This window comes from Penicillium canariense (genome assembly GCF_028826845.1).
Source record: "Penicillium canariense strain IBT 26290 chromosome Unknown utg000001l_segment0_segment0, whole genome shotgun sequence".
NCBI classification, from domain to species: Eukaryota; Fungi; Ascomycota; class Eurotiomycetes; order Eurotiales; family Aspergillaceae; genus Penicillium; species Penicillium canariense.
In genome coordinates, this window is record NW_026622728.1 from 4,996,921 (window position 1) to 5,022,887 (window position 25,967).

Consider the following 25,967-nt stretch of genomic DNA (forward strand, 5'->3'; position numbering starts at 1 on the left):
GACCCCATGGATGGAGTCCCAGGGACAGCGCAGCAGGCAGCCTCGGGAGCTAACGCCCCCATGTGAAGCCAGGCACCGAGAAGGGAAAATCATGCACAAGAAGGGTAAGCTCAGGAACTAAAGTGCGAGGTACAGAGGGGTTGATTCTGCCCCAAGCGGGTGCACAGACCAACGCCTCCACCAAGAGGTAGAAGGTAAACAAGAAACAAGCAGAGTATACAGAAGAGAACATGTAGGTGTACAGGGTAGTGTGCCTATCATTCCAACAGCCAACAGCTGTCATCGAATCGCATGGCCTTGAGTGCAAACAAAGTTTCCCTAGCCAGGTTGAACCTCCGCTCCGACGGCTCCAAGTGGGGATGGTTTGGCTCCATCCGGCAATAATCCTCCCTTCCACCCCCTCATCCTTATCCGCTGAATTCAGAATCCTTCTACCTGGGCCAATGAAGGCCCTCCCTCTGTTGGCCCTGATATGCCCCTGGTCGTCTATCGGGGGTCCATTCAGCACACCCCGCACGCGCACTTTTAGGGGGTCTGGGCGATGGCGCAATAGAATCAACCGCCACCAGGGGAAAGAGGGCCGGCCCTGCGTTGAGGTAGCAGGGGTGTTCAATGCCAGTGCTTGGCCGAGTGCTCCTCTCCTTTGCTTTTCTCTGCTCAGAGGGTTTGGCCAGTGGAGCGAGAGACAGACGATGGTTGCAATGAACTGTGGATGACGATAAGGGCCCCCACTTTCCCCACGTCGAGGAATCAATGCCATTCCCCATCTCGGTACTCCGTACGGCGTATAGTCTCTCATATGCGAGTTCAGGGAACCTCAAAATGGAGAAGATGCATAGGGTTTTGCTTGCGCTTTCTTTGCTCTAGTCACACTATCCAACTGTCTGCCGGTCCAGTCGAAGCGAAATTGCCCAGGGACCCCCTCTGGGGCTTGGCACGGGAATTCCGCTGAACACAAAATAAGCATCGGCGCAGGGGCAAGGTCAAGCACCAACGCCCCCAGCATTTAGGACGGAGAACCGTCCAGTAGGACGCCATTCACCAAGCACTATCAGTATACAAGAATAGTTTGTGTGGCAAAGCCTATTCCCGGGCAATCTCAGCACGGTTAGTTCCAATCCACCCGTCCCATGCGCTACAGGGGATTCTGGAAGTGTGGTATGATCGGCGCCTCAAGCCCTTGTTCCTTCTGGTGACAGTTGCCTGTCCCCACTGGACTCAATCAAAATCGGGCCTCGCGCGAGCCAAATAAAGTCGGAAAGTCACAGGTGCGCAGAGAGTGAAAGAAAAAAGGCAGAGAAGGAATTCACTCGGCGTTTTGTACTTCCGCGGTATTGACAGGGGAAGGAGACAGACATCCCACGCACTATGTATCACCTATCACATCCTCGTGCAAGGTAGCGTGGAAAGCTTGGTCGTGGACAAGAAAGTGGGGCTTTGCAGCATGCTTCATGCAGCATCGTCCCCAAGACTCAGCATAGAGTGTCGCAGGTCAGCTGCCGGGTTGAGAGACCGGCGCGAGTGTGGAGTCAGAGTCCCAGTCTTCTCGACACAGGATGCTGGTGTGAGAACAGATGTGTGTTGTAAGCCAAATGCGGGGCATTAGGATCCGCACCATTTCAGCAGAATATCCACCAGCTGCTGTCGATGGAGAGGTTTGGCAATGTAGTCATTCATTCCCTTGGCGAGGTAGGTCTCAGCGTCTCCCTTCAAGGCGTTCCCTGTCAGGGCAATGATGGGCACATCCACTTGCATCTGCCGGATTTGTTCGGTCGCCATCAGGCCATCCATCACCGGCATGTTGATGTCCATCAAGATCATGTTATACGCCAACGGCTTCTGTTTTACCATGCGCACCGCTTCAGCACCGTCCCATGCAGCATCCACCTTCTGGAATCCGAGAGTTGCCAACAGTTTGAGCATGATCGTTTGATTGACCGTGTTGTCTTCAACTAGGAGGATTTGCTTCTCCGCTGCAAGCTTTTGCAACAGTGTAGCAGAGTCGACGGCTGTATCTGGAGCTGATGGCTTCTTGCGTTTTGCGAGTGCGATGGGCGGATTGATGCGCCCCATTTTGACCGACATCCAGAACACACTGCCTGACCGCTCCGGGTTGGCGTGAAAGCCAACGGCTCCATCCATCAGTTCAGCCAGACTCTTGCAGATGGAGAGGCCCAGTCCTGTCCCCTGGTAGCGCCGTGTGGCGGAGTCTGCAAACCGAGTGAAGGGAGTGAAGAGAGTGCCGATTGCTTCTTCGGGCACGCCAATCCCAGAGTCTTCGACCTGGATAGTGACAAGATACGACCGGGGGTCGTTCGGATCGACAGAATACGTGGTTTTAACATGAATATATCCCTTCTCGGTGAATTTCACTGCATTGCCAACCATATTCTGCAGTACCTGTCGAAAGCGCAGAGGGTCGCCTTTCACATTCTGAGGGAAATCGGGAGTAATGGTGCTCTCCAAGACCACTCCGGGCTTCAGGGTTGGCTGACAGTTTCGAATAACTGCGTTGACCACGCTGGGGACATTGAGGACATCTGCATTGAGAGAAAAGGACCCAGATGACAACTTCGAGTAGTCCAAGACATCATTGATGACCTGCAACAATATCGATGTGGAGTCCTCCAGAATTGAGGCGTATTCTCGCTGATCCTCAGTCAAAGGGGTTCTCATCAACATGGTCAGGGCTAGAAACATTCCGTTCATGGGAGTGCGCAATTCGTGCGACATATTTGCCAAGAATTCAGTCTTGAGTTTCGACGATTCCTCAAACGCGTCGATCAGCCGTGCTTCGGCGGCCTTGCGTTCCGTGAGGTCGCGGGTGACTTTGACAAATCCCACATGTCGACCAAATTGATAGATGGGTGTGATCATGACATTAGCCCAAAAGCGCCCGCCGTCCTTCCGGTAGCGCCATCCTTCGTCTTCTACCTTGCCTTCTCGCAGACACACTTCTAGCTCTCGAGCCGGCTTATTCGCTTGGCGGTCCTCCTGTCCATAAAAGACTGAGAAGTGCTGCCCAATGATGTCATCCGCGGAATAGCCCTTGAGAATGGAGGCCCCGGCATTCCATGTCGCGATATGACCCCGAGTGTCCAGCATAAATATCGCGTAGTCTTTTACGGTGTCAACAAGAATTTTATAGGTCTCGTTGAGGTAAGCGTGTTCACTGATGTTGGAGCCGGATTCCTCCCTCGCCCCCTCCGCGATATGCGCCTCGAGCAGCACATATATTAGAGCGTCATCTTCGAAGATAGGTGTCACCCTCAGCGCGAAGTCGGCTTTGTGCTCAGTAGGGCGGATCGAATTAATGACCTGGACGGTGCGTGTGGTGATGGCAGTGCCCAGCACGCCACTTAGCGAGGCGATATCCGGAGCCGGAACAATCCCAGGGACCAAGTCGTAGATGCTCGTCCCCAACATTTCCTCTCGACTGTGGTTGAAAGCAGCCAGATGACTGTCAGATGCTTCGACAACACGAAGCGAGCCGTCGAGCACGATCGTTGGAGTCGGTGTGCGGCGATAGATCCGGCTCATGGGGTCATTAGCCGCGGTTGCGATCGCGCTCTCAGGCACCGTGGCCGTCTCCTGGTCATGAGGGAGAGATTCAGGGGCTTTGCCGTGCGCATCATCTTGCCCATTCTCTGCGGGCGGCGTGACGACCATAGTGAAATTATTGATGGGCCGGCGATCCTCGAGGTTGAGGTGGAGCATCTGCTGGTCCACCGCCATCTTGCCTCTCACTGCCCTGCCGAATGGCAGGGCACAGCACGATCGAAAGATGGACAGATCGGGTGAATCATTCAATCATTCAACGAAGCAGTCAAGCAATCCTTCAACCAAGCAATTCTTGAATTAAGCAATCCTTCAATCAAGCAATCATTCGCGAGATTGGGTAGCGAATCGGGTGGAGTGTCGAGTTGAGTGTCGAGTTGAGTGTCGGGTTGAGTGTCGGGTTGAGTGTCGGGTTGTGGGTGCCAGAAAAACGTTAGATGTCGGGATCGCGGCGTTGCGGTCGCACAATCGCATGGGGAAGGAAAGAATATCAAGGTCCAGTGGATGAGGTGCTAATCACCCTTGCAGGCGGGCCGTTGTTCCCTTTCGGGGTTTGCACAATCCTCTCCACCAAAAAAGACCACAAAACCTGGCAGGAGAAATTGGAGGCTTTCGACCGTAAAGTCCAGCGAAACGATTGGACGGCCGTTTTTGCCGGCGGGGGAGGCAGAGCCGCTATCCCGAATCCAGCGCGAACGCGTGGGAAGAGCCAGTAGTACTTAGAGATCCGGCGCGGTGAGACACGGTGGCAAAGGGCAGCGATTTCTTTAATTCAAGCGACGACTATCTGGGGAGATATGCCTGATGGAGTATGCAGCAAGTGTAGCTGGAGAGGGGAATGGGAGGGTAGAAGTGTGGAGGGAGAGAAGAGGCGAAAGATGAGGGGTGGTGGATGGCAAATGGCAATAGTCAGGTGGGCGGACGGGCTCGACGTACTTCCACGGCTCAGCAGGATATACAATAGGAACAGGAATCTCAGGGAAATATCCTTCTGGGTCTAGTGGGGAAAAAAGATCGCCCAGGAGCAGATCTTAAGAGGTTCAAAGACCAGGGCCCAGGGGCTAGCGATTCACTCGACTACCGAGACGGCCTAGATTTACACGTCTTTCAATCCGTGACAACTCAACAGCCAACCTTGCAGGTACTCTCGATGTGCGGACTGGGAAGAAACCTCTTAGGCCTGCAAGGCAGGCCAAGGCGACGGCAAGAAGCATCCAGGTAGGCCGTCGAACCCGCCAGGGATCAAGAAAAGGGCGGCGATGCTAGACGACGTTATAGTTAAATTCCATCTATCCTGGAAATGCCACTACGGGAACGCCCAAACGCCATAAAGCCTGCTTTTGAATTATGACGTCGGAGACGACCGTGCGTCCTCGGAGACCTGACCGAAGCCGGGCGTCCTCTGCATGCCGATCACTTACTAAGATGCCTGCCCCCTACAAATAGTTACAATTGGCGTGGGGGTTTTCGATGCATCGCCACATCGATATCGTGGGCAGGTCGAGCGTCGCCACCACCCAGAGCTCATTAGCTAGGTCACGCCTCCTTGAAAATTGGCTATGGCGACATGCTGATCTCAATGGCGTAGGTTGGACTCTACCGCGTGGTGAAAAAACTCACAAGTCATGAATACAGTAGCGGCCTTGAGAACCTGATTCAGTGGGATTGTAGTGGTTCAAGTAGGTAACAACCTAGTGAACAGATAGCAACAACGCCAGCATTAGCGTGCGAACCCTCACTAAGCCCCGCGATGGTAGTATAATTGGTAGGCTCTCCCTAATTGTCTTTCTAAGCAGATGTCTAGGTGCATGGATGAGGTATTGTCGTCGTTGCAGATAATATTTCATACTGCCCATGGAATTGATTCTGGGCACACTAGGCTGCTTGATAGCGAGTCAAGTGCGGATATGCATTGATTTTGCTTTATACGGGCAATATATATTGGATTGCAGAATGGACAGACGGGCCTGGTTGGAAATCTAAATCTAGTAGATTATTTTGATTGAAGTCACTACTCCGTACCCTGTACGGATCTATGTACTGTATACGGTGAATCTCTGAAAATACCGGTAGTTTTACATATGTAGGTACATAGGTGCATTAGCATGTATGTATTGTACGATCGCACATGGAAAGTCCAGGTTTGACAGTACGATCAAGCCTCCTAATTTTGGACCTGTCGATCACAATAACCTTAAGAAGCGGACCATACCTATCCACAGCCTTATCGCACCAATCCATCTGCCCGTGTCGAACGAGGGCCAGGAACAAGCCAATCCAGAGCAACATACGCTCGTAGACAAGGTTTGATGGTTTCTTCATATAGCCAACAAACACGATGCAGGAAACAATGCTGAGCCGCGCCCCGCCCAGCCCGTCCTGCACGGACCGGGAAAGCCTCAAAAGACATAACCTCGCACATTATGGAGTAGGGGGCTGGCGATAGCTTGCATCCAAGCCCGCGTTATAACAAGGGAGCCAAGTCCCCTCGTCATGGCTAATCGGACTTGGGTGGCAGATCACCAAGTGATTCTCGGGTTCTCGCATTGACTTGAGCTAACCGGCAGCATGCTTGGTACGATCCGGTTCCATTTCTTGGGAATCGTTGCGGTTGTCTCGAGTCTGGTCTTCCACCCGGCTCATAGGCAAAACGTCCCTTCAGATCAGTGTGCCACTGGTGTGCACGCGATCATTTCTCGGGGGCAAGCGGGGGATGGGGAAACCGGCTGGGATCCATTAAATGTAATGGTGTCTCTGCAGAATCTCATATTGGAACAGATCCCTGGTTCAACAAGTCTTGGGCTTCCATACCAGTACGGTGCGCAGGATAAGTTTGTCGCAGTCCATGATGGAGCGCAGCTGTTGCAAAACTATGTCACTAGCTATTTAGCCAGCTGCCCGGAATCCAAGGTCGTGGTTGTCGGTTATTCTTTGGTGAGTCCTAGAAGTTCACACAAGAAAAGGCCTTTGCAACTGATCAGTGTATAGGGCGCGTGCCTCACAATGGACGCTATCTGTGGGACATCTTCTGTTGGGTTGAACCCTGTAGCGGCTCTGAATAGCACATACGCTTCCAGCGGTACGATTTGACCCTATAGTTTCCCCTTTTTCGAGCCTTTTAAAGCTGACCTGAGATGGTTAGTGGTTGGTGTCATCGTGTACGGAGACGAGACCTTTATTCCCGAACAGTCGTGGAACGTGGGCACTTGCGAGATCGGTCTCGGAGTAAGTATAGCCAGATCCACGAATCATGATAGTGCGACGTACTAAGAACCGACGATTAGATATTTCCCCGCCTGGATCCGGGGTCATGTGAGCCTTTCGCGTCATCGATTCAGAGCTACTGTGATATAGGAGATAACCAGTGGTGAGTCACAACAAAAACGAATAATATGTCCCCTTGGATTCATTGGGTCCCAGTCTAACCAGCTATATGTGGACCCATAGTTGTTCGCCACTCCCGCTTGACAACAATGCAGCCCACCATGCCTACATGGCCAAGTACAACCAAGGCGTGGTCGATTTTATCAGAACGCGACTGTGAGATCTGGCTCGTTCAATGAGAAAGCGAGATCAGAGGGTGTGGCCGGTACTTGGCAGATGCTTGACATCAACCGAGACCCATGGCGAATGGAATTGAATGTGCTGCCATATCAGGCAGGAGCCGGAGTGTATGCTCGGATTAATTCTTGGGCTATCGCCAAGCATGCTGGTTTTAATACAGTCAAAGGTTGTCTGGTCATCATCGAGCCTTCTCGCTCCTAGCTAGAACCATTCCACTCCGTCCACTCCAGAGACTCTGCCCAATGTAGTCGTCAAGTGTGCTTTGGATTGCCAAATGCCCCGAATTTGTGAGCCACAACCTTTTTTGGATATTAATGCAGCCCTAGTCAGTCCCGTATCTAGGTGATATCGCGGAAGACCACGACAGCGAAGTTTCAGTGTAGAACAGGCGAAGGTAGATCCAGGCGCCGTTGCGGGCCGCAGGTCCCCGTGACATTCCGTGCGATCCGTTCAGGGTTTTGATAAGCCATCCACCGGCGAGGATGACGTCGTCTCCCAAGATGAAGATATAGGGGGCGTATGTCTTTAGGCATTGCTTCAACAAGTAGATATAGTCACTGAGCGGGCGGGTATTAGAGCGGGCAGCTGTGATCGTAGTGGGCCCACCAGGCCGGGTGTTCTGTTGGATAGGTGTTTGCGAATAGCCTCGACCGGTACAGGGCCTGGCATTCCCGGGCATCCCAACCGCTCAGCATCGAGCCAACCATGGCTTCAAAATAGTGGTCCTTATCCCGCTTGACGGTCGCGAGGGCAGCAGCGCACATGAGCGGGGGGAAGCGACCGGTGGCCAGTTCTGGTCCGTCGGCGGGGGCATTGTAGATGAAAGTGAGATGGCGGGCTTCGTGCTCGCGCACGAGACTGTACTTCCACTCGACGATGTTGCAGATGTCAAAAAAGGCCGAGTGTGGATCTCGCCAGTACAATGCGCGGCAGTACTGAAAGGCGATCAGATAGACGGCGCCCGCCACCAGCAAAACTTTGGCTGCCGTTGCAGCCCGCGCCGCAGCAGAGCAATCCTCATGGCGGGCCGTGAGGAGGTTTTCGGAGTTGACTGGCATCTGTTTATCCCCGTCTAGCGCAAAATATTGCCGGTCCCCGGGGATCGGATGGATCTTCAATAAACATTGCCGGGACTCGTCCTCGTATGGGAGACTCTCTGCACATCATTCGCATCTGATTTAGTGGGCAATTGTGTTTATGAAGGGACCGAAGTAAACGCGGCAAACTAAGCATGAGTCAGTTCGGCTGGCTAACGCGCTAGTTGGCCAACTAGTTCCCTGGTGCAGTCCCGAAACTGTCCCAAAAGAGTCCCCGCGCGGTGGACCCTCACAATTCTCGTCGGACCGCCTGTTCGACCATTGTGGCCATTTGCCCTATTTGGACCATTCCGACTGTTTTAACCATCTGGAACATTTTGACTCATTCTGACCATTTGGCCTATTTATTTAACCATTTGACCATTTGACCATTCTGACCATTCTGACCATTCTGACTGTTTTGACGCTATCACCATGCAATATGCCGTCGAGTATGCCGTCGAGGGCGATGCGCCGTCCCTCGCGCAAATCAACACCCTCAGCTTCGAGGGCCGCGGCCTCTTGGCGCAGGTCTTCCCCGAGGCCAGCCAGGCCACACTGGAGGCGTACAAGTCGATCTATACCATGAAGCATCTGGCCGACCCCCAGATGCATGTGCTGAAGGTGACTGATCCGGCCAGCGGGCAGATTGTGGGCTATGGCCGGTGGTTCATCCCCGAGTCGCTTGGCTTCCGACCAAGCGCGCCCGTCTTGAGCGAACAGGCGCAAGAGGCCGCGCGCGATCCCGTCCAGTTTGCGCCGCGCCCGATGAACGAGGGCCTCTACGCGGCATTCCGGGAGATCTTGCAGGAATCCCGCAAGAAGCACGTCGTGGAGACAGACATGAGTCAGTGAGCCCCCGCGTCCTCATCGCATTGCGCAAACTGATCGGGTGAACTGTCCGGAGTAGTGCTGGACTTACTGGCCACGCTGCCCGCCCACCAGGGGCGCGGCATCGGCTCGGCCCTCCTGCGATGGGGGACGGCCAAGGCCGATGAATGGCAAGTGCGCATCTACTTAGAGGCCACGACTGAAGGATATCCGGTGTATGTCAAGCACGGCTGGAAGCCCGTCGAGGAGGTGCACCTCGATCGGACGAAGTACGGCGCAGAAGGCCAAGAGTCCTTTCTGTTAATGATCCGCGATCCGACGCCTCGGCCGCGCTAGAGGATGAGGAAGATGTATAATAAACCCAATTGAGGAGATCTATCTTCCCTCGGTACAAGATCCCGACGGTGTATGGATCATCTCTACCAACGTTCTCGTAGGGGTACTGTAGATCGTCGGCAATGACCTCAGCCGCCCCAGCTCCTCTTCCCCTACTTTTGTCCATTTCCTTCCCCGCGGGCCGTTGCGTTGGCTCCAAACCGACGTCCTCCCCTTCCATCACTCCCATCCACCCGTTCACGGTCCAAATGACGCCCAAACCCAGATTTGCCATTCTCGACGACTACCAGGGGATTGGGCGCGCCCATTTCGCCCACCTCGAAGATCGCGTGGAGATCGCCAGCTTCCCTGAGACCCTCGACCCCCGCGACCCCGCCCAGCGGGATGCGCTCGTCCAACGCCTGATGCCCTTTGACGTGGTCCTGGCCATGCGCGAGCGCACCCCGTTCAGCGCGCAGACCATCGCCGCACTACCGAACCTGCAACTGCTGCTGACCACGGGCACCCGGAATCTCGCGTTGGATTTGGACGCATTTACCCAGCGCGGCATCCCCGTCGCGGGCACCGAGGGCCGGCCGCCCGGAGTCAATTCCACCGTGCAGCATACGTGGGCGCTGATCCTGGCCCTGGCGCGGCATGTTGCTCGGGATGATGCAGCGGTTAAAGCCGGGGGGTGGCAGGGGTCCCTGGTCATGAATCTCTCGGGAAAGCAATTGGGCCTCTTGGGCTTGGGGAAATTAGGCTCGCAGGTGGGTAAGATCGCGGTGCAGGCGTTTGGCATGAAGGTCATCGCCTGGTCCGCCAACCTGACACAGGAGAAGGCGGATGCGCAGGCCCAGGCCCAAGGCCTGCCCGTAGGTAGTTTCGTGGTCGCCGCCTCCAAGGCCGACTTCTTCACCCACGCCGATGTCCTCTCGGTGCATTGCGTCCTCTCCGATCGCAGTCGGGGGATAGTCGGTGCCGCCGACGTGGCGCTGATGAAGCCCACCGCCATCATCATCAACACCTCGCGGGGGCCATTGATTGATGAACCCGCCCTGCTGGATGCTTTGAATGCCGGCCGCATTCGAGGCGCGGCCCTCGACGTGTTTGATCCCGAGCCCTTGCCGTTGCAGAGCCCATGGCGCACAACGGCGTGGGGGCAGGATGGACGGAGTGAGGTGCTCTTATCCCCACACGTAAGTTCCAGTTCCAGTTCCAGTTCCAGTTCCAGGTCCAATGCCCATTGCGGGCGGTGGTATCGTTTGTTTATTTATTCGCGAATGTCTGTCTTCCGGTGGGCTACTGATATCTCGATAATCTACAGATGGGGTATGGCGAGGAGGATCTCATGGACGGGTGGTACCGCGAGGTCGCAGAGAATCTGGAGCGGTGGTTGAATGGGCAGGAGTTGCTGCGCAAGATGAACTGAAATAGACCGCTCCTTACGGATTATGACTTTCAATGCTCAATGACCGGAAGGGATCGAATCCGGGCCCCCACAACGCCCGACCCAGTCCCGTGGTGACCACTGGATATGGGGCCGTCCTTCATCTCGTCTGACATGAGACTATATGATTATCCTATTATACTATCTCTAGTACGAGTAGAATGACGTTATAGCATATTCAATCATCCCACCATGTGGCATGAGGGCCAAGCATGTGACCGGGCAAAACCCTCGCAGCTGGCCGAAGCAGCCCAACGCGGCCGATCGGCCGCTAGATTTTTCTAGCGGCTTCCCCACATGAGAGCCTAATAATGAGTCTCCCTGGTTCCATTCGTTGAAGTCGGCGCCGTTGCTGGGGTTAGTCGCCTTTGGGGATGGTGCTCCGCTCGTGCGGCATTCCATTGTTCACTTCCTGGGCAGGCTTGCCTCGGTCTGCTTGCGTCCGCGGGAAGCGGGACATCCTCCCCACGCCGTGGCATGCTTGGCTGGAGACGAATCCATCCATCCTCGGTTGGAGGGAAGTCCATATAAAGGATGTCTTGGATCCGGACGCCAACTGCGATCCTCCTTGTGGACTTCCTCTGACTCTGACTCTGACTCTGACTCCTCCTTCTCCTCTTCAACGCCAAGACTCTCCTTCCGACTCTCCGCCTGTCTCCAGCATGCCTTCGGCGGATCCCATCCCGGCTTCGCCGGCCCTTCGCGACAAGGCCCCCTCTCCGACTCATCCCGATCGGCTTCGGGTCAATCGCAGCCCCAAAGCCTTTGGCAGCGGCGCTTACTCGCTCGTCGATCTCCCCGCGGGTGCCCTCTTCGCTACAATTACTGGCACCACGCCCGGTCACAAGGCCTACACCAGCGTCCAGACAGGGCGGGACACCCATATCGAGCTCAATTCCGATCTGGTCTACTGCAACCACTCGTGCGCCCCGTCGCTGGTCTTTGACATGGCCCGCATGGAGGTGCGCGTCGTGGACGAGAAGCCATTGAAGGCCGGCGACGCATTGACGTTCTTCTACCCCAGCACCGAGTGGGAGATGGACCAGCCGTTCCAGTGCACCTGTGGCGCGAATGCCTGCCGAGGATGGATTTCGGGGGCCAAGACCATGTCCGCGGAGGAATTGGATGGATACTGGCTTAATGGGCACATTGTGCAGTTGCGGAACGAGCGCAAGTGAGTGCGGGGCGGGGCGAGGATGCATGCGGTCATAACGGCGGGGCGGGGCCCCGCACAGTTTTTGGTTTCCTTCAAATATATCCCATCTATCCCCTAACCACAAAACGAGACACATAGAGAATAGATGCGGCAATAGAGAGGAACATCAATGATCAGTTGCTAAATAGACTCAGAAAACCAGGAGCTATGAAATCAGGAGATACAATGCAGTCTGGATGGACACCATCACCATCACCATCACCATCACCATCACCATCACCATCACCATCACCAGTACTAATCCCATTTTAACCGCCCGCCGCGCCGCCAATGACCATCATTTGAATCATCCGGCGTCGGTCAATCTCTCTCTTCAACATGACCAGACACGTTGCGAGCACAATCGACTCGTCCAACCCGTGTGCCTGGACCGCTTCTTCGTCAATCTGGAGGGTACCCCCGTTGCCGGCGGAACACCGGGAGGTCGCGGGCGTGCGGGTCTCAGCACATCTCGAAAGCTGCGCGAGGCGACGCGCCTGCATCGGCGGGTGCGTGTGGTCACAGTCTGGCTCCCCGACCGCTCTCAGGATAATGAGTTTGACTTTCTGGCCATCGGGGCGTTTCTCTTTGGCATAGGCCCATTGGAATTCGCTTCCCGAGGGGGTGGTGAAGCGGGCCGAACGCGACGTCCATTCCCCCTTGACTTGAATCTCCTCGGGGAGCACGCTGGACGTCTGCAGCAGACGCAAGGTGGGATGCCGATTCGGACCGAAGAAGTAATCGGTGCGGATCAGATTGCCCAGCTGGGGGTTGGAAAGCACGCTATTGCCGGACCAGCGCCGGTCGCGGGTAGAAACGTAGGCCAGCTTGCCGTCGGCGTCGTGGATGGCGATCTCCGTCTGGCGCGCGGGGAGAGGCAGTCGGAAACAACCAATTCCCCGGGCGTCAATCAGGAGGGTCCGATTGGGTTGGAAAGGCGAGCTGTCGTGAAGTGTACACAGCGTGCTGGTGCTGCTCGCGGAAAGAGCACTGCGAGCCTCTTTCTCCGTAAAGGCGGTTTTCATAGCAAGTGTAGTGGCCGACATGATGGGCTTGGGTGATCACTGGAGAGCCTCCCTCCCCTCCGGAGCGTGTGCCACTGAGGGTATTATATACCTGGGCATCATCCTATTCCCTCCTCCATCCTCCATCCTCCTCATGGGTTCATCTGCCCCGATACGAGAGTTGCCTATTTGGGACGGGCAACCGTGGAATCAGGTGATCAGCCGCCCAACGAGGATGAAATCGACGAAGTCTATCTGCACTGCGCCCTTCTCGTATTTGGCTTCGCGTTGTGGCGGCACCGCCTCATGACGGAGCATGCCGTGATTGATCTCGATCTTCGTCTTCTGCCGGTGTCAAGGGAAACTATAAGGGGAAACTGTAACAACTCCGCCCCCACAAAGTCGGTGGCGGGGACCATCGCAGGGCTACCAGGGCAGGTGGCGGAGCCGTGCCAGGGTCCTTGTTCCCGGTTGTGGTGTGTGTATGCCGCAGCTTATCTGGGCTGATGTCTGCGCCAACTATTGACGGCAAAAAAGCGAAATTCCATATCCAACCCCCAGTCCAGCCGCCATTCTCCAGTTTCAGCTGGAATCGGACGTGGATGATACAGAGGCACTTGTGGTAAGAGCTCGAGCCAGCGGGACAGTCTTCTGGCTCAGTTCCATGCCCAAGCTCCTCCGTTCGCTGTTGATATCGTCAAAAAGCATAAGCATGACAAGGTCTCATCACGAATAGCATCTTCAACAGACTGCAGCAATAGACTCAATTGGCGCAAGGCCGGCAACCTCCAACACCGCCCGCATACAAGGCCGTGGAACCCCTCCAACTCGTTCTTCTTGGCACAATGTCGTATGGTATAGCAGCGGGATGAAGGTAAGCGGACCGGGGCTTTCGTTTGGCTCCGCAGGCAGCGTAAGAAGAACTCCAAGTAGCTGTGGTTGTCCCAGCTTGAGTCGAGGAGAACTGGCGGTACAGATCGGTGGGACCGCCGGGCTCAGGCGTCAGGCGTCGTCTGGGTGATCCCTGGTGGTTCGAACATGGAAGCTGCGCCCCATCGCTAGCTACATCTTTTGTCCTTGTGGCGCCTTTCCACTGATCTCGCCGTGCGAGACGCTCGGGACAATATCGCCTTGAAATAGCTATCATTGGTTCAGGATCAGGATCCACCACCCAGCGCTCCGCCAGATCCCCAAGTAACATCAAAATCGCGCGTTGCCTCTGGCGTCGCGCGCTCCTATCATGTTGTTTCTTAGTCTATGGGCATGGAAATGACACCAGAATGGTCGCTGGACTCGCTAGCATAATACCAATCCACCATAGATATTACCAATGTTGCTGTTTCGGGAAATATGTAGCCTTTGCGACAGACCTGATATTAACCCATGTCACCTTGGTAAAAGATTAGATCAAAGCAATTTTCGCTTCTGTGGCATACTTTCAAGCCGTCTTACACACAACTGGGCTTGTGGTTTAGTGGTATAATACTCCCTTAGCATGGGAGTGGTCCGGGGTTCGATTCCCCGCGAGTCCAGATCTTTTTTGCCCATCAGAAAGATGTCTGCCGTGTTTTTTAAATAAGTGGAACTGAACAATGGGTCCGTCCGCCCGTGATGTTTTTGGTTGGTGGGATAGGATGGCATCATCTTTTGTGGGGCGGAACTGGCGGTGTGGTATGGCAAACGAGATACCACACAAGACTACTAGGTAGGTACTCCTTGGTTTGGGGGTGGTAGTTGTCTTTCCAAGGGGCTGCCGGGTGTTGTTTCTTCCATGTTTCCATAGCTAGGTGTTTACATTTAATCTACGGGTATATACCCTAACCGCATTCTTTTCATAGGTGGATAGGTACCGTGGTCCGTTTGTCTAGAAACTCTTTTCTTCTTGATATTCGTATGAAAAAGAGGACTTGTTATGCTCGTATGTTGGGGTTGTATTGCTTGTGTGGAGGTTTCCATCTTTCTGACCGTGTTTGTTGCGTGGCCGGTACCATCCCAAGATAATAATTGTCTGCAAAGATAAAAGCTACGAGTCATGGTGTCCGCTTGAAGGTTACACCGGCACTCTAGTTAGTAGGTCTATGGTCTGCTCTATGTCTATATATCTTATGTTCAAAGCCGACACAAAACACCGATTGCCACATCCTCAAACTCGACCCTTACACTCTTTTCCAAATCTCCCGACCTGTCAGCAGGGTGCTCAACACCATCGTCACCCCCAGCACCAGGTCGCCCGTGGGTATCCAGCCAAGGAACTTCGCAGGAATCAGCAAATCACAGAAATTCACCACGATTTGTCGCACTAAATCTGAAGTATCTGGGGCATCGGTTTTGACGACGGCAACCGCCTCGGCCTTTTCCTTTTGGTCCTTCACCTGGGATGCCTGCCCCCCAGACCCAGAGAAAAGCAATCCATAGACAGCACCGGCGAGAGAGAAAGATAAAGCGTAGAACCAGAACGTGTTTGCCTCACGCATTACCCGCTCTTCCCAAGGGACGCGGTAGACGTCCATTGCATGCAGCTGCCTTGTGTTAGTCCGCTCGGCCTCACAGTGAAACAAAAATGCAGCCAAATAAAGCAACCACTGACAATAGTCAAGTCCTCAAGTAAGAAGTAGAGTCCAAAGCAAGTCGACTTGGCCAGGTCCAGCCACCCAGGCACTGACCCCAACCCTTCCTTCTTGAGCAGCGCCGAGACATGCTGGAAGGACCCAATGAAGCCAAAGAAACGGAAGAAGCGACGTGCTGAGGGGGTCATAGTTAGCTTTTCACCGATTCTGAAGTTGAAATTCCCTTTGCTACTGGCCCGTTGGAAACATACTCAGCGCCAATTGCAATTTGGCAGTCGTGAATCGCACGGCAGTGCTCCCACCAGTGAACACCGCTGCGATCAGGGCCACGGACTGGATCAGACGCAGCGTCTTCTCCAGTCCGGCGCCAGAATTGACGAAACGACTGAATTGCAAGATCATTGGGCTGGCGTTGTATACTCCGGTGCGAGGGGAGGAGGGTGGTGTGTTGGTGTGTTGGTGTGTTGGTGTGTTGGCGTGTTGGCGTGTTTTAGTGTCGATGGGATATTCGGCCCCGCTAGACCCTACAGGGTTGCTCCGATCATCTTTGCTTATTCATCCCTGACACCGTGGAGAGGTGCAGATTGAGGTAAAAGGCTCAAGTTTCCTCATTGGATTTAGAATGGCTGGATTTAGTGGGTTCGTTCCAAACTGTCTGATAACAGCGCGGTCGGGAGATTGGGGACGAAAGCTTTCAGCCCTACCTTTTCTATGAGGGCAACCGCCTCTCCGAGGCCCAATTTGAAAAGGAAAGGGGCAATCGGCAGAGAAGGGGACAGCGAATAGTGTGCTCAGAAATCAAACGAGGCTGAAGGAAGATAGAAAATGCAATGTGCCAGGGATATGTGTATCGATTTCATCCGTCCACCCAGGGACGCGTCCAACGCTCAGAATTCCACGCGCTCAGCGAACTCAATATCTGCTGGCTCGAATTATCGTCCCTTGCCACCCGAAATATCCTGGCCCAGCCGATATCCACCAACCTTCTCCCACTCCACCTTCTGCCGGGTGATGGGCAGTTGTCTCCTTAGGCCCTTGAACGCACCCTCGGCCATGCGCACGAATGCCCGGTTCAATTCCTCCTGGTAGTCGCGCTCAGCGGCGGCAATGCGAGACATAATGGACTCGGCAGTGACTGAGGAAACCGGAATTTTGACTGGCTTGGTGGTGTTGAGAGCGACATTGCCGTCTTCATAGTAGTGCACATCGACGTGAATCTTGCCAGCCACGGTGGTGGTGGACGAGGAAACGGGGACTTGATAGATAGCACGGAATCGACCGTTCCTATTGACAGAATGGACCGTACGCGCCCCCCTCAAAGAGGGAACGTGTTGTCCGACTGGTTAGCTTTGTTTTTGTCAAGGGCGTGGGATAGAAATCAATGCCAAAGCAGAGATACACCAACCAGAAGTTGTTAGGAGAGTATCGGTTTGCGACCAGAAGGATTGCGACAGCAGAGTCGTTCTCGATGGGATAGACACCGTACGAGCAGCTTGGGTAATGCTCCCGGGCATGGACGCCCAGCGACTTGAGCAGCGATTGACTAGGGGGGCTGATTTAGCGGGGAACTGCAGCAGCCGAGCTGATGATCTTAATGCTTACATCAAAGCGGTATTCTGTGATTCCAAAGGCGATGACTGCACATTGGAGGCGGTCTTTAAACCCAAGCGGTGAGCTGCTACTCCCGCGTATAGGTCTTCACGATCTCGATTATCCCACTCACCTGGGTTGTATGGTCGATTTCAAACGAGGTCTGGCTCTCCGAATCGAAGTAGCGGTTGCCCTCCACCTTGTTAAATTCACTGACAATAACCTTCCAATGAAAAATCAGCATTCAATAGACTCTCGAGCCATAGGGATCCAATCAATCAAGCGCAAGCGCACCTCCTGACTTGAGCCTGGTAGCTTCACTGTGGCGAGTTGGCTCTCATTGTATCGCTCGAAGGCAGGGGCGAGCGAAGGGAGAATATCAGTCCCGTCGGACATCAGAGCTTGCACATCTATGACCGGTAAGGAGGCTCAGCATGGACACGCGAATCATTCGAGAGATGCGGGGGTTTGTTGACAGGCAGTTAGGGAGACTAAAGCCTGGTCAAGAACAAGGGAATGGATACCGGCAACAACATCGGCAAGCTATCACCATAAAGGCCCACGGTCAGCAAATGATTTAGCATCTAGATGGGAGCAAGGCACAGCCCAGCCAAGGTAGAGGGGTAGTCCGGGGGAAGATCTCTAAGTGACCGGTATGCATACCTCGCCGGGCGGGGCGCCCTCAATGAAGGAAGACGCAAGCTCAATGGTAGAGGCCATGCTGCAGGAGTGAAGAAAAGCAGCGCCGGAAAATGGGAGAAACGAGGATGAGACAGCTATTCGTAGGTTGCTCACTGTTTGGAGTGGAGGAGCCGGTCGAGCTCGGGGCGCACGGTGATCTGCACGTGCTTTGGCCGCGTCCCGCCTCGCCGCTCTCCGCGATTTGTCGTGTACAAAAGCCCTGTAGTGCATATGCGACTGTTGAGAGATTATATAGAGATACAGTGATAAAAGGAAATAATCTCTAATAATGCTTGCTTGTATTAGAACTGGAATGATTCTTGAGAATTGCTCCACATTGATATTAAGGTATCTTGACGCTAAAGAGTGTGTATCTCGTGCTGGAAAACCCCCTAACGCTATGCCATAAGGTAGAAAAAGAAAAGAACTTGGGAACAAAAAATACAATTCACCGCGCGGACTTCCAAAGCGCACCAAATATTGCGCGAGAATGCCATCATGGAGTCAATGCCCGAAATATGAAAGAGCCACATGTTGATCGCTTCACTCGATGCTCATGTTCATGAACCCGTCGCTGGCTTCGGTCATACCCTGCAAGCCCACACGTTTCGTGGTGCCAGCATGAGGAGTGAATCGATTGCCATTACTACCACCGCCATTGCCACCATTGCCGTTAACACTGCCGCTGCCATTCTCCGTGCTAGGCCGCTCAGAGAAGGGTGGTCCCAGCTTGGACGGCGGACCCCAGATGTTGGGTCCACTGGTATCGACAGTGGAGGAATGGGTCAACACCGGGCTGCTTTGAGCACTCACGCTCGGCGATACAGCTCGCCGCTTGAAGAGGTTGGGATCAAAGTCATCTTCACGACGCCGCTTGCGACATAATTCACCAATAGCGGTCATATTGGGGGCATGAGGGGTGGAAGAACGAGAGCGCTGCATGTAGTCGGCCGTGATCGACCCCAGAGTGGTGGAGGGAGTCATGTCCATGGGGATGTCATCGTCTGGAGCAGACGAAGCGCCCCCTGACGAGTCGGGGGTGGTGTGCGATAGCGATCATCGAACGAGTTCCAGAACTCGACCCCGCCAGAGTGGCGACTAGCTTGCTTGCTGAAACTGCTTGTACGAGGGGTCGCGGTGTCGGAGTCTGTAGCGGTAATACTTGGGTCCATATCAGGCGTGTCGACCGGATGTGATGGCTGGAGAGATGGGAAAGTACTGAGCGTGGGAGATGTCTCAGGCTCGGTGTCGCGGACCTGCCTGACGACTTCCGCCTCCCGCTTCATGTCACTGTCGACAGGAGCGCCTTCTTCCATCAAGGCGGCGCGAATGCGGGCGAAAGTCTTGGTTTTAGGCTGATCCGGAATGGTGGTTAGAATGGGAACCCCGAGAGAAATAGCTTGTGGCCGTGGATAATACTTACCAGTAGACTTCCTCGACGAGTGACTGCACGGCGAATCACACCGAGTGGCCCACCCTCGGAATACGATACACCAGAAGGACTGCCTCCTCGAGTCGTGCGAGTCTCGCCGTCGTCACTGAGATCGGATAGTCGAAGATCTCGGGTGCCCAAACTTAAACTCTCCCGTCGAGAATGAACGGATTGTCGCGGAGCAAAATACCCAGCGACGGGGTTCTCGACACTCTTCATGACTGGAGGCGAATGAGGTCCCGGGCTGGGCTTGGAGCTGTTTCCGCTGGCGCTGCTGGAGCTATGGCGACTTCGTCCTTTCCGGAACCGGGCCCGCTGAAAGCTCATGAGACTGGCAGCAGCTTGCGAGTAACCGCCCAGCCAGTCGTTCCCAGGACTCTGAATATTGCCTGTCGCAAAAGGACTGGGCCCGCTACCCATTCGCGCCGCCTGCGGCGTGTTGAGCATAATGTCATCGCGGTCGCCCATCATGGCTTCGCCCTCATCTTCACTGCTGCTGGTGTCCGACTCCAGCATGTTCACGCTCGAGACCGAACTAGAGATCGTCGTCCGATCCGCGGGGCCGGAGGTTGAGAAAGGTGGGACCGAAGTCATCCCAAGCGACCCCCGGCGCTGAGGGATCATCATTCCGCGGCCTCCAACCGTCGGTGATGAGTCTGGGGACGATTCTGCGAGAGTTGAGTGATGAAGGTTGGTGCAGGCGCGCGAGAAGTCCAGCCCACGGGAGCGCCGGGGCAGAACAGAACCGGGGGACCCATATATCTGGGAGGAATCGAGTTTGGGAGAAAGAGGGGCACGGTTGACGACAGAAGGCGAGGCGGTTTTGGAGGGCAGGTTCAACGACAGGCTCGGCTGGTGCAGGTTCGACCTGCTGGGCGTTGCCGGCAAAGAGGGGATCGCGCTGTCGTCTTTGCTGGGTGGGCGACTTAAGTCCCCCGTGGAGGGTTGGGGTATAGCAGGTTTGGAAGCATCGGACAAGGAGCGCGACTTGGGTGAGCGAGACACAGACTCATGCTGAGTGAAGGGCGCTTCCGACTGTGATAATTGCTGGCTGAGCTTGCTCTCGAACGCGTGGGCGGATGCGCTGCGCCCCGGCGCTGGAGGCCGGACCTGCACCATACTCCAAGAATCAATGGCAGGTGGATGACCAGACAGGCGGCATTGTTGGCTGACGATAGGGCACGGTACACTCTTCAGCGCAACGTTGCGAAGGTGCAGAGGGCGCCAAGGGCATGGTCACGACTTGTACACACCGTAGACCAGCGTAGGCGTCAGGCCATCCGCTAAACCGAAACCGGCGGCGCCCCGCACTCGTGGCGGCAACCGGCCATCCGAGTGTAAATCGGACATTGGTAGACTACAATGAAGGTGAACATAGGTCTATTGAATCAATTGAACTCCATCCGGCTTCCAGAGGTGACTGCAGACAGGTAATGTCTAGGTATCCTTGTCTATCCACTTCACTCGTGTCCGAAAGAAGTACGCTATAGTGATTTGAAACTATCGCTTCTATCACTCATTCCATATATCCTGCAGTACTATCTATGGCCTCAATATCAGTCCAGCATTCATTTCATAAGAACGACCTTCATTTCAAAAAACTAAGATAGCGGTCGCTTTCCCAATCCGATGAGGGTTGGGGCCAAAGGATGTGTGTGCATGTGGAATACAAGCGCTGTCAAGCAGGGCATATTAAGACTTCGCATTTGTTTATCAAAGCGTAGCTTTTATGAAAGTGTATTATCTTAAGGACACCGGGCACAGTAAATTGATTTATACACTGGTTACAAGTTACGCCAAGCTCATGGAGGTACTGATGGGGGCCACATAATACTCCCAGTCATTGCCCTCCATCTGCGGCGCTTTGAGAAGATCCTGATCGCGAGCCTGCCACACCTGGGCGATCACCGCACGCGTCCGGGTGATGTTTGAAATGGTTGACTCAGCCATCGCAGCCAGGGCCCGGAGAACAACCGAACGCCCCGATACCGGTTTGCCGTCCAGTCCCGACAAGTGCTCGTCGCGGGATGGGTCGAGCTCCACGGCTGCCACAAAAACGGGCCACGTCACACTGGCCATAGGCCCGCGTTCAAGCAGATCCGAGACCAACCGGAGGATTCGATGCACATATTCAACCACCAAAGGCGTGGTTGGAGAACCTCCGTAGAGGGCGCAGTGCAAATAGAGTAAGGCAGCCAGTCGTTTGGCTTCTGCTCCAGATGCAAGAATATCATCGTCTCCATCTCCTACCTCCTGGACTAAATTCTCAAGCTGATACTCAAGCGACGCAGCACGAAGGGAGAACGAGCCACGAGAACTATCTGACTCAAACTGTCGTCTTGCTCGGCTCATTTCGGTAATGGCTGAAAGAATGGCGACTAGTTCAGGGCTGCATCCCATCCATAAGTCAATATGTCGGTCATCAGTCTTCCAGTAGTCACTCCCAAACAAGACCGCCTCCCCACAGGCAGTCCGACCCATGACATCTTGAAAGGCAAAAAAGTGCTCTGCGAAGTCGGTCGCAGGGTCGGGTGCACTGGATGACTCCTGAAGCGAGGCCATTCGTTGCCTTCGTAGTCGAATGAGATCTTTGGCACCCTTAAGATGGATCGTCCAGTGCTGATCGCATTTGTCTAAAATTTCATAGAGACAGAGCATCATCATGATGAGCAAAATTTCCGGGTCGGTGCAGTATGTGGAGGATTCTTCACGTGAAAGACGACGACGGAGATCTCTCAATGTTTCAGATTTCAGGCGAAGCCCAAGCGCGCTGTAGACCGGATCAGCCCGGGACCAATGGCATGCGGCCAGCGCTTGTATGGCTTTGAACAGAGTGGGAGAGGCAGATAAGCTAAAGGGAAGAACCACAGAGGCGAATGGCGAAGACACGGTCGAGCTGGCGGTAGTGCGGGGGCAGACCTGCTGGAGATAGTAGTCGAATAGCTCTGTATGGCCCATTTCAGAGATTCCTGGGAAAAGAGAAAGACTGGGGCTAGGAGCTGGATTGAAAGCAACGAGTCCACGTATGTCGTCGATGGAGAGCAGGCGAAAAGGTGATTGACCAGCTGACGCCTCACCGGCGATCGGTATATGATGGTTGATGATCGGAACAACTACACGCTGTTCATTCAATGCCACATCTACCTGGTCAGGGTGCTCGAACATTGCCATTCCGCTGTTGATGAAGCCCCACGGATGAATTGCCGGCAGGGGACACCACTTGCGCGTATCATCCGAAGAGGAGGCGGGAGACGAAGCGCTGGAGGCTGAGGCGGAAGCTGCATCGGCGCGGCCTTTACTCCAAACGCCAGTACGGCCAAAAGCCATGCCCCGGCGGACAAATTCGGACTCCCATTTCAGAACGAGATTGGTCGAACACGGCAGCCCTTTCTCCAAACAGCGGGTGCAGACGGGCTTCTTGGTGTCGCATCGCACGCGGCTGGCGCGACATTCTCGACAGCCGCTACGAGACCGGGTTTTCACCGGGCCCGCACGGTCGGCGGCCTTTCTGCGCGGCATTCAATATGTCGCCGATGGTCCCTCACATGGCCTGTGTGATGGACCGGTTCCGATGGTCCATTCGGTGGCGAGTGACGCGGGCACAATCGAGTGGCTCTCGACTGGCGCGAGGCTCGCAAACAGGAGAAGACCCCGTGAGTGAGGCTTTATAGTCTCGTGGGTTGCTCCTTTCTTCCTGAGAAGAGGTGGTGTAGTAAGGGCCGAGGATGAAAAAGGGAAAAAAGAGCCCCCGCAAAAGGCGGGCCGATAAGAGGCCTTTCGCGTTATCAGAATTGCCACCCCGCATACCCCGTGAAGCTTGATGCTTTCCAGCGTGTTGTGATAGTGTCCTGCTCATAGCCCAGGAATTCCGGGCCGGGTTTAATTCAGATTTGGAGTAAGCCGAGCCTGATCGGCATGCTTCTCTTAAAGACATAGACATATGCTCGATTACCCAACGACCCCGATTCTCGGAGTACCTACTACCTCAAGTGTTTAGTCTTGAATACGGGACTGGGATCATTTCAGGCCTGCCCTCCCAGGGAGAGCCGATCGGTATAAACTATGGACGTCTGAACTGGACCCGCTGCATATCCCATTCCAACGAGTTGCATCTCATACAAATTCTCGGATTCCAATCAGATCCGGGGGCAGGGTAAGGGGGTGGAACAGCGCACTGTTGATACCCATGCTGCCTGTGGGATGCCTAGCCCAGTGGTTGGAATAGCCGTGTCAACCCCAATCCAAATCGCGGTCATGAAATCCGCTTTGCTGGCTGACTTGCCATAAGCCCTTCATGCACCAGTCAGCGGCAGCTGGGAGTGCAGACAACCGGGGTCGACACAATGGGACTGGATGATTTGCTCCTGCATTCTCAGCAAGGAACTGCTTGGTGCTTCCAGACATAGCGAGGCACAATCCCAGGCTCCTGAGAGAGCTGCAAACTACCAAGAATGACTATCTTTGGGTGAATATCAATGAGCTAAGCAGCTCCGGGAATCTCCGTATGCTCCAAAGGGTAGCTCTCCTCGAGTCCAGGCCCCTCGCGGGAACTGTATGGTCGGAGGATTGCCTGCTCCTCATCATCCAGTCTGTGGAAGCCCTCTAGACCAGCGAGCTCGGATTTATCATAGGGAGCATCGCAACGAACTGACCGCAACGCCGGATAGTAGCGACGGTAGGAGAACCAGCTGATTAGCATCCCCAGTAGTGCGCCGCACGTCACGTCCCACACGTCGTGCCGGTAATCATCCAGACGGGAGATGGCAACCAGTGCGGCACATAGAAGCGGAAAGAACGCCAACAAGCACCGACCAAGGTCCGCCCAGGGCCGAATGACATGCATCTGTCCACAGAAAAAGCTATTGGTGCACGGTAAGCGAACCATCTCGCGGCGGTGGCGTGAGCGCGGACTTACAGAGACAAGTACCCCAATCCACTGAAAGAGAAACTGCTGTGTCCACTGGGAAAACTGCGCCACCCTTCTTGAAGAATATGCTGATTGGACTCGGTGCAGACTGTCCACGCGACTAACACATTGTCTGCCGTACCCCGGGAAGGCTTACAGCGGGAGAGAAGATCCGGACGAGGTCTGCCTACCGCGTTCTTGATCACATCCGTAAGGAAGGAGGTCAACATGAGCGCTACCAGTAGCCCAAGTACTGTAACTTGCGTCTTTTGTACACCGGAACGGAACATAGCCGACCAAGAGAGGATGATGACGAAGGGAATCACACCGGCGTAGATCACCGACATGACTAATTGCCTGGTGAGTTCATACAGAGCTGGTAGAGGGATATCGATGTCTGCATACCGACGGGGACACGCTCATGAACAGCGAAAGGATACTGGATGGATTTGTTGTCAAGGGAAAACATGCGGTGGAATGGGTTCACGAAGACTTGAATCTGGGCCAAGGAAGAGGGATTAGCAGGGACCATCACCATGTAGAGGAAATTATTTCAACTGACTAGCAACCATCCGATTGCCAGGAACCCCAGTGCGAGGTAATCGCCCGCATACGAGCGCTGGTAGAAACGAGCGGCCGCCCCGGCGAGTCCGACGCGGTGCAAGACCGAGGCGGACGAGGACCCCGAATTGCTTGGAGGCATCCTGCAAAGGAAACAGGACAGAATTAAGAATCCAGAGGACCCTCAAAGGCAGTTTCCTTCGCCAGTCATATGGAACGAGCAAGTTAAGGCGGGTAAATAATCGAAGGAAGTCGGAGGTGTCGCAAGCACAGACCCACTTTGCTCCGTCCGCACTCCCTTCACGTTCATCTGTTCTCATCCCGATTACCCTCACCCACCAACTCACCAATAAGTTGATGCTGCGTGACTGGGAGACTGGACGAGCAGCATGGCCGACGCCAACGACCAACGAGCAGTCCCTGTGGCATTTGCGCCCCCGCCACCTTTATGGAAGCATTTTACGCGCGAGAACATCGACAAGCTCGAGCAGATCAAGGCGGAGGCGTCCAAGGACAAGGATGCACAGTCTGTGCGCGGCAAGCGGTGGTCACCATCGGAACTACGTGCTTTAGATCTGCCACCGGAGCTGCGCTTCCTGGTGCCGCCGGAGATTCCCACGGGGGAGTACTCGGTCTTTGGGGAAGTGCAAACGGTGTGTTTGAGTGCTCGAACATCTTCATGAAGACAGACCTGGGCTGACCTCGGAGAATTTAGCTATCTACAACATTGCCGTCCTTGAAAGATCAGGATATCGAGCAGCTCTACCCGGAGCCCGCGACAGACTCCGATCCTTCGCGACCTGCCCAGCCTCTCAACCATGCCTACTATTTGCTGAAGATTAGCAAATCCCTCCTTCTGAACTTCCTGGAGTTTGTCGGGGTGCTTTCAGTGTCGCCCGAGCAATTCGAATCCAAGGTGGAGGACCTGCGCAACCTGTTCATCAATGCCCATCACCTTCTGAACCTGTATCGACCCCACCAGGCCCGCGAATCGCTCATGATGATGATGGAGGAACAACTGAAGCGGACCAAGGATGAAATTAAGCAAATGGATAAGGTCAAATCGGACATTGAGAATCTTCTGCAACAACTCGAAATGGAGGGTGGCAAAGCGAACTCTGCCGAGCGACTTGAGAACACCATGCGGTCGAAGGAAGCGGCTAAACGATCCATCGAGGATGCGCAATTGGTGTGGGATCTTCTGGACAAGGAGAACTGAGGAAGAAAGCTGGCTTTT

General features: G+C 54.6%; 13 protein-coding genes across 13 annotated transcripts; 5 read left to right on the forward strand and 8 right to left on the reverse strand.

Annotated features, from left to right (window-relative positions):
• Positions 1 to 1,602: 1,602 nt before the first annotated feature.
• fos-1 (sensor histidine kinase/response regulator Fos-1/TcsA) lies at positions 1,603 to 3,735 on the reverse strand (the record flags this gene model as incomplete). Its single annotated transcript, XM_056683797.1, has 1 exon — positions 1,603 to 3,735. The coding sequence occupies one exon, from the start codon at positions 3,733 to 3,735 to the stop codon at positions 1,603 to 1,605; it is 2,133 nt and encodes a 710-aa protein (XP_056547403.1).
• A 2,391-nt stretch (positions 3,736 to 6,126) lies between these two features.
• N7482_001673 (uncharacterized protein) lies at positions 6,127 to 7,102 on the forward strand (the record flags this gene model as incomplete). The annotated part of the gene is made up of 5 exons (XM_056683798.1): positions 6,127 to 6,492; positions 6,547 to 6,637; positions 6,701 to 6,783; positions 6,843 to 6,925; positions 7,006 to 7,102. The coding sequence occupies 5 exons, from the start codon at positions 6,127 to 6,129 to the stop codon at positions 7,100 to 7,102; spliced, it is 720 nt and encodes a 239-aa protein (XP_056547404.1).
• Positions 7,103 to 7,444: 342 nt separating this feature from the next.
• On the reverse strand, positions 7,445 to 8,180 carry N7482_001674 (uncharacterized protein; the record flags this gene model as incomplete). The annotated part of the gene is made up of 2 exons (XM_056683799.1): positions 7,445 to 7,679; positions 7,729 to 8,180. 2 exons carry the CDS (start codon positions 8,178 to 8,180, stop codon positions 7,445 to 7,447), a joined length of 687 nt encoding a protein of 228 aa, XP_056547405.1.
• Positions 8,181 to 8,633: 453 nt separating this feature from the next.
• Positions 8,634 to 9,365, forward strand: N7482_001675 (GNAT family N-acetyltransferase; the record flags this gene model as incomplete). Its single annotated transcript, XM_056683800.1, has 2 exons — positions 8,634 to 9,045; positions 9,109 to 9,365. The coding sequence occupies 2 exons, from the start codon at positions 8,634 to 8,636 to the stop codon at positions 9,363 to 9,365; spliced, it is 669 nt and encodes a 222-aa protein (XP_056547406.1).
• Positions 9,366 to 9,613: 248 nt separating this feature from the next.
• N7482_001676 (D-2-hydroxyacid dehydrogenase family protein) lies at positions 9,614 to 10,776 on the forward strand (the record flags this gene model as incomplete). Its single annotated transcript, XM_056683801.1, has 2 exons — positions 9,614 to 10,543; positions 10,672 to 10,776. 2 exons carry the CDS (start codon positions 9,614 to 9,616, stop codon positions 10,774 to 10,776), a joined length of 1,035 nt encoding a protein of 344 aa, XP_056547407.1.
• Positions 10,777 to 11,456: 680 nt separating this feature from the next.
• N7482_001677 (uncharacterized protein) lies at positions 11,457 to 11,972 on the forward strand (the record flags this gene model as incomplete). The annotated part of the gene is made up of 1 exon (XM_056683802.1): positions 11,457 to 11,972. One exon carries the CDS (start codon positions 11,457 to 11,459, stop codon positions 11,970 to 11,972), a length of 516 nt encoding a protein of 171 aa, XP_056547408.1.
• Positions 11,973 to 12,258: 286 nt separating this feature from the next.
• N7482_001678 (uncharacterized protein) lies at positions 12,259 to 13,035 on the reverse strand (the record flags this gene model as incomplete). The annotated part of the gene is made up of 1 exon (XM_056683803.1): positions 12,259 to 13,035. The coding sequence occupies one exon, from the start codon at positions 13,033 to 13,035 to the stop codon at positions 12,259 to 12,261; it is 777 nt and encodes a 258-aa protein (XP_056547409.1).
• A 1,410-nt stretch (positions 13,036 to 14,445) lies between these two features.
• Positions 14,446 to 15,962, reverse strand: N7482_001679 (PEX11 domain protein; the record flags this gene model as incomplete). The annotated part of the gene is made up of 4 exons (XM_056683804.1): positions 14,446 to 14,637; positions 15,156 to 15,512; positions 15,581 to 15,735; positions 15,812 to 15,962. Coding segments are annotated over 4 exons (855 nt in total), but the record flags the coding sequence as incomplete, so codon positions are not given.
• A 530-nt stretch (positions 15,963 to 16,492) lies between these two features.
• On the reverse strand, positions 16,493 to 17,870 carry N7482_001680 (F-actin-capping protein subunit alpha; the record flags this gene model as incomplete). The annotated part of the gene is made up of 7 exons (XM_056683805.1): positions 16,493 to 16,844; positions 16,966 to 17,103; positions 17,163 to 17,215; positions 17,284 to 17,373; positions 17,445 to 17,560; positions 17,675 to 17,693; positions 17,814 to 17,870. The coding sequence occupies 7 exons, from the start codon at positions 17,868 to 17,870 to the stop codon at positions 16,493 to 16,495; spliced, it is 825 nt and encodes a 274-aa protein (XP_056547411.1).
• A 504-nt stretch (positions 17,871 to 18,374) lies between these two features.
• Positions 18,375 to 20,382, reverse strand: N7482_001681 (uncharacterized protein; the record flags this gene model as incomplete). Its single annotated transcript, XM_056683806.1, has 3 exons — positions 18,375 to 18,835; positions 18,862 to 19,186; positions 19,255 to 20,382. The coding sequence occupies 3 exons, from the start codon at positions 20,380 to 20,382 to the stop codon at positions 18,375 to 18,377; spliced, it is 1,914 nt and encodes a 637-aa protein (XP_056547412.1).
• Positions 20,383 to 21,054: 672 nt separating this feature from the next.
• On the reverse strand, positions 21,055 to 22,782 carry N7482_001682 (Zn(II)2Cys6 transcription factor; the record flags this gene model as incomplete). Its single annotated transcript, XM_056683807.1, has 1 exon — positions 21,055 to 22,782. One exon carries the CDS (start codon positions 22,780 to 22,782, stop codon positions 21,055 to 21,057), a length of 1,728 nt encoding a protein of 575 aa, XP_056547413.1.
• Positions 22,783 to 23,743: 961 nt separating this feature from the next.
• Positions 23,744 to 24,872, reverse strand: N7482_001683 (phosphatase PAP2 family protein; the record flags this gene model as incomplete). The annotated part of the gene is made up of 4 exons (XM_056683808.1): positions 23,744 to 24,122; positions 24,179 to 24,518; positions 24,575 to 24,668; positions 24,732 to 24,872. 4 exons carry the CDS (start codon positions 24,870 to 24,872, stop codon positions 23,744 to 23,746), a joined length of 954 nt encoding a protein of 317 aa, XP_056547414.1.
• A 247-nt stretch (positions 24,873 to 25,119) lies between these two features.
• On the forward strand, positions 25,120 to 25,949 carry med7 (mediator complex subunit MED7; the record flags this gene model as incomplete). The annotated part of the gene is made up of 2 exons (XM_056683809.1): positions 25,120 to 25,383; positions 25,446 to 25,949. 2 exons carry the CDS (start codon positions 25,120 to 25,122, stop codon positions 25,947 to 25,949), a joined length of 768 nt encoding a protein of 255 aa, XP_056547415.1.
• Between the last annotated feature and the right edge of the window lie 18 nt (positions 25,950 to 25,967).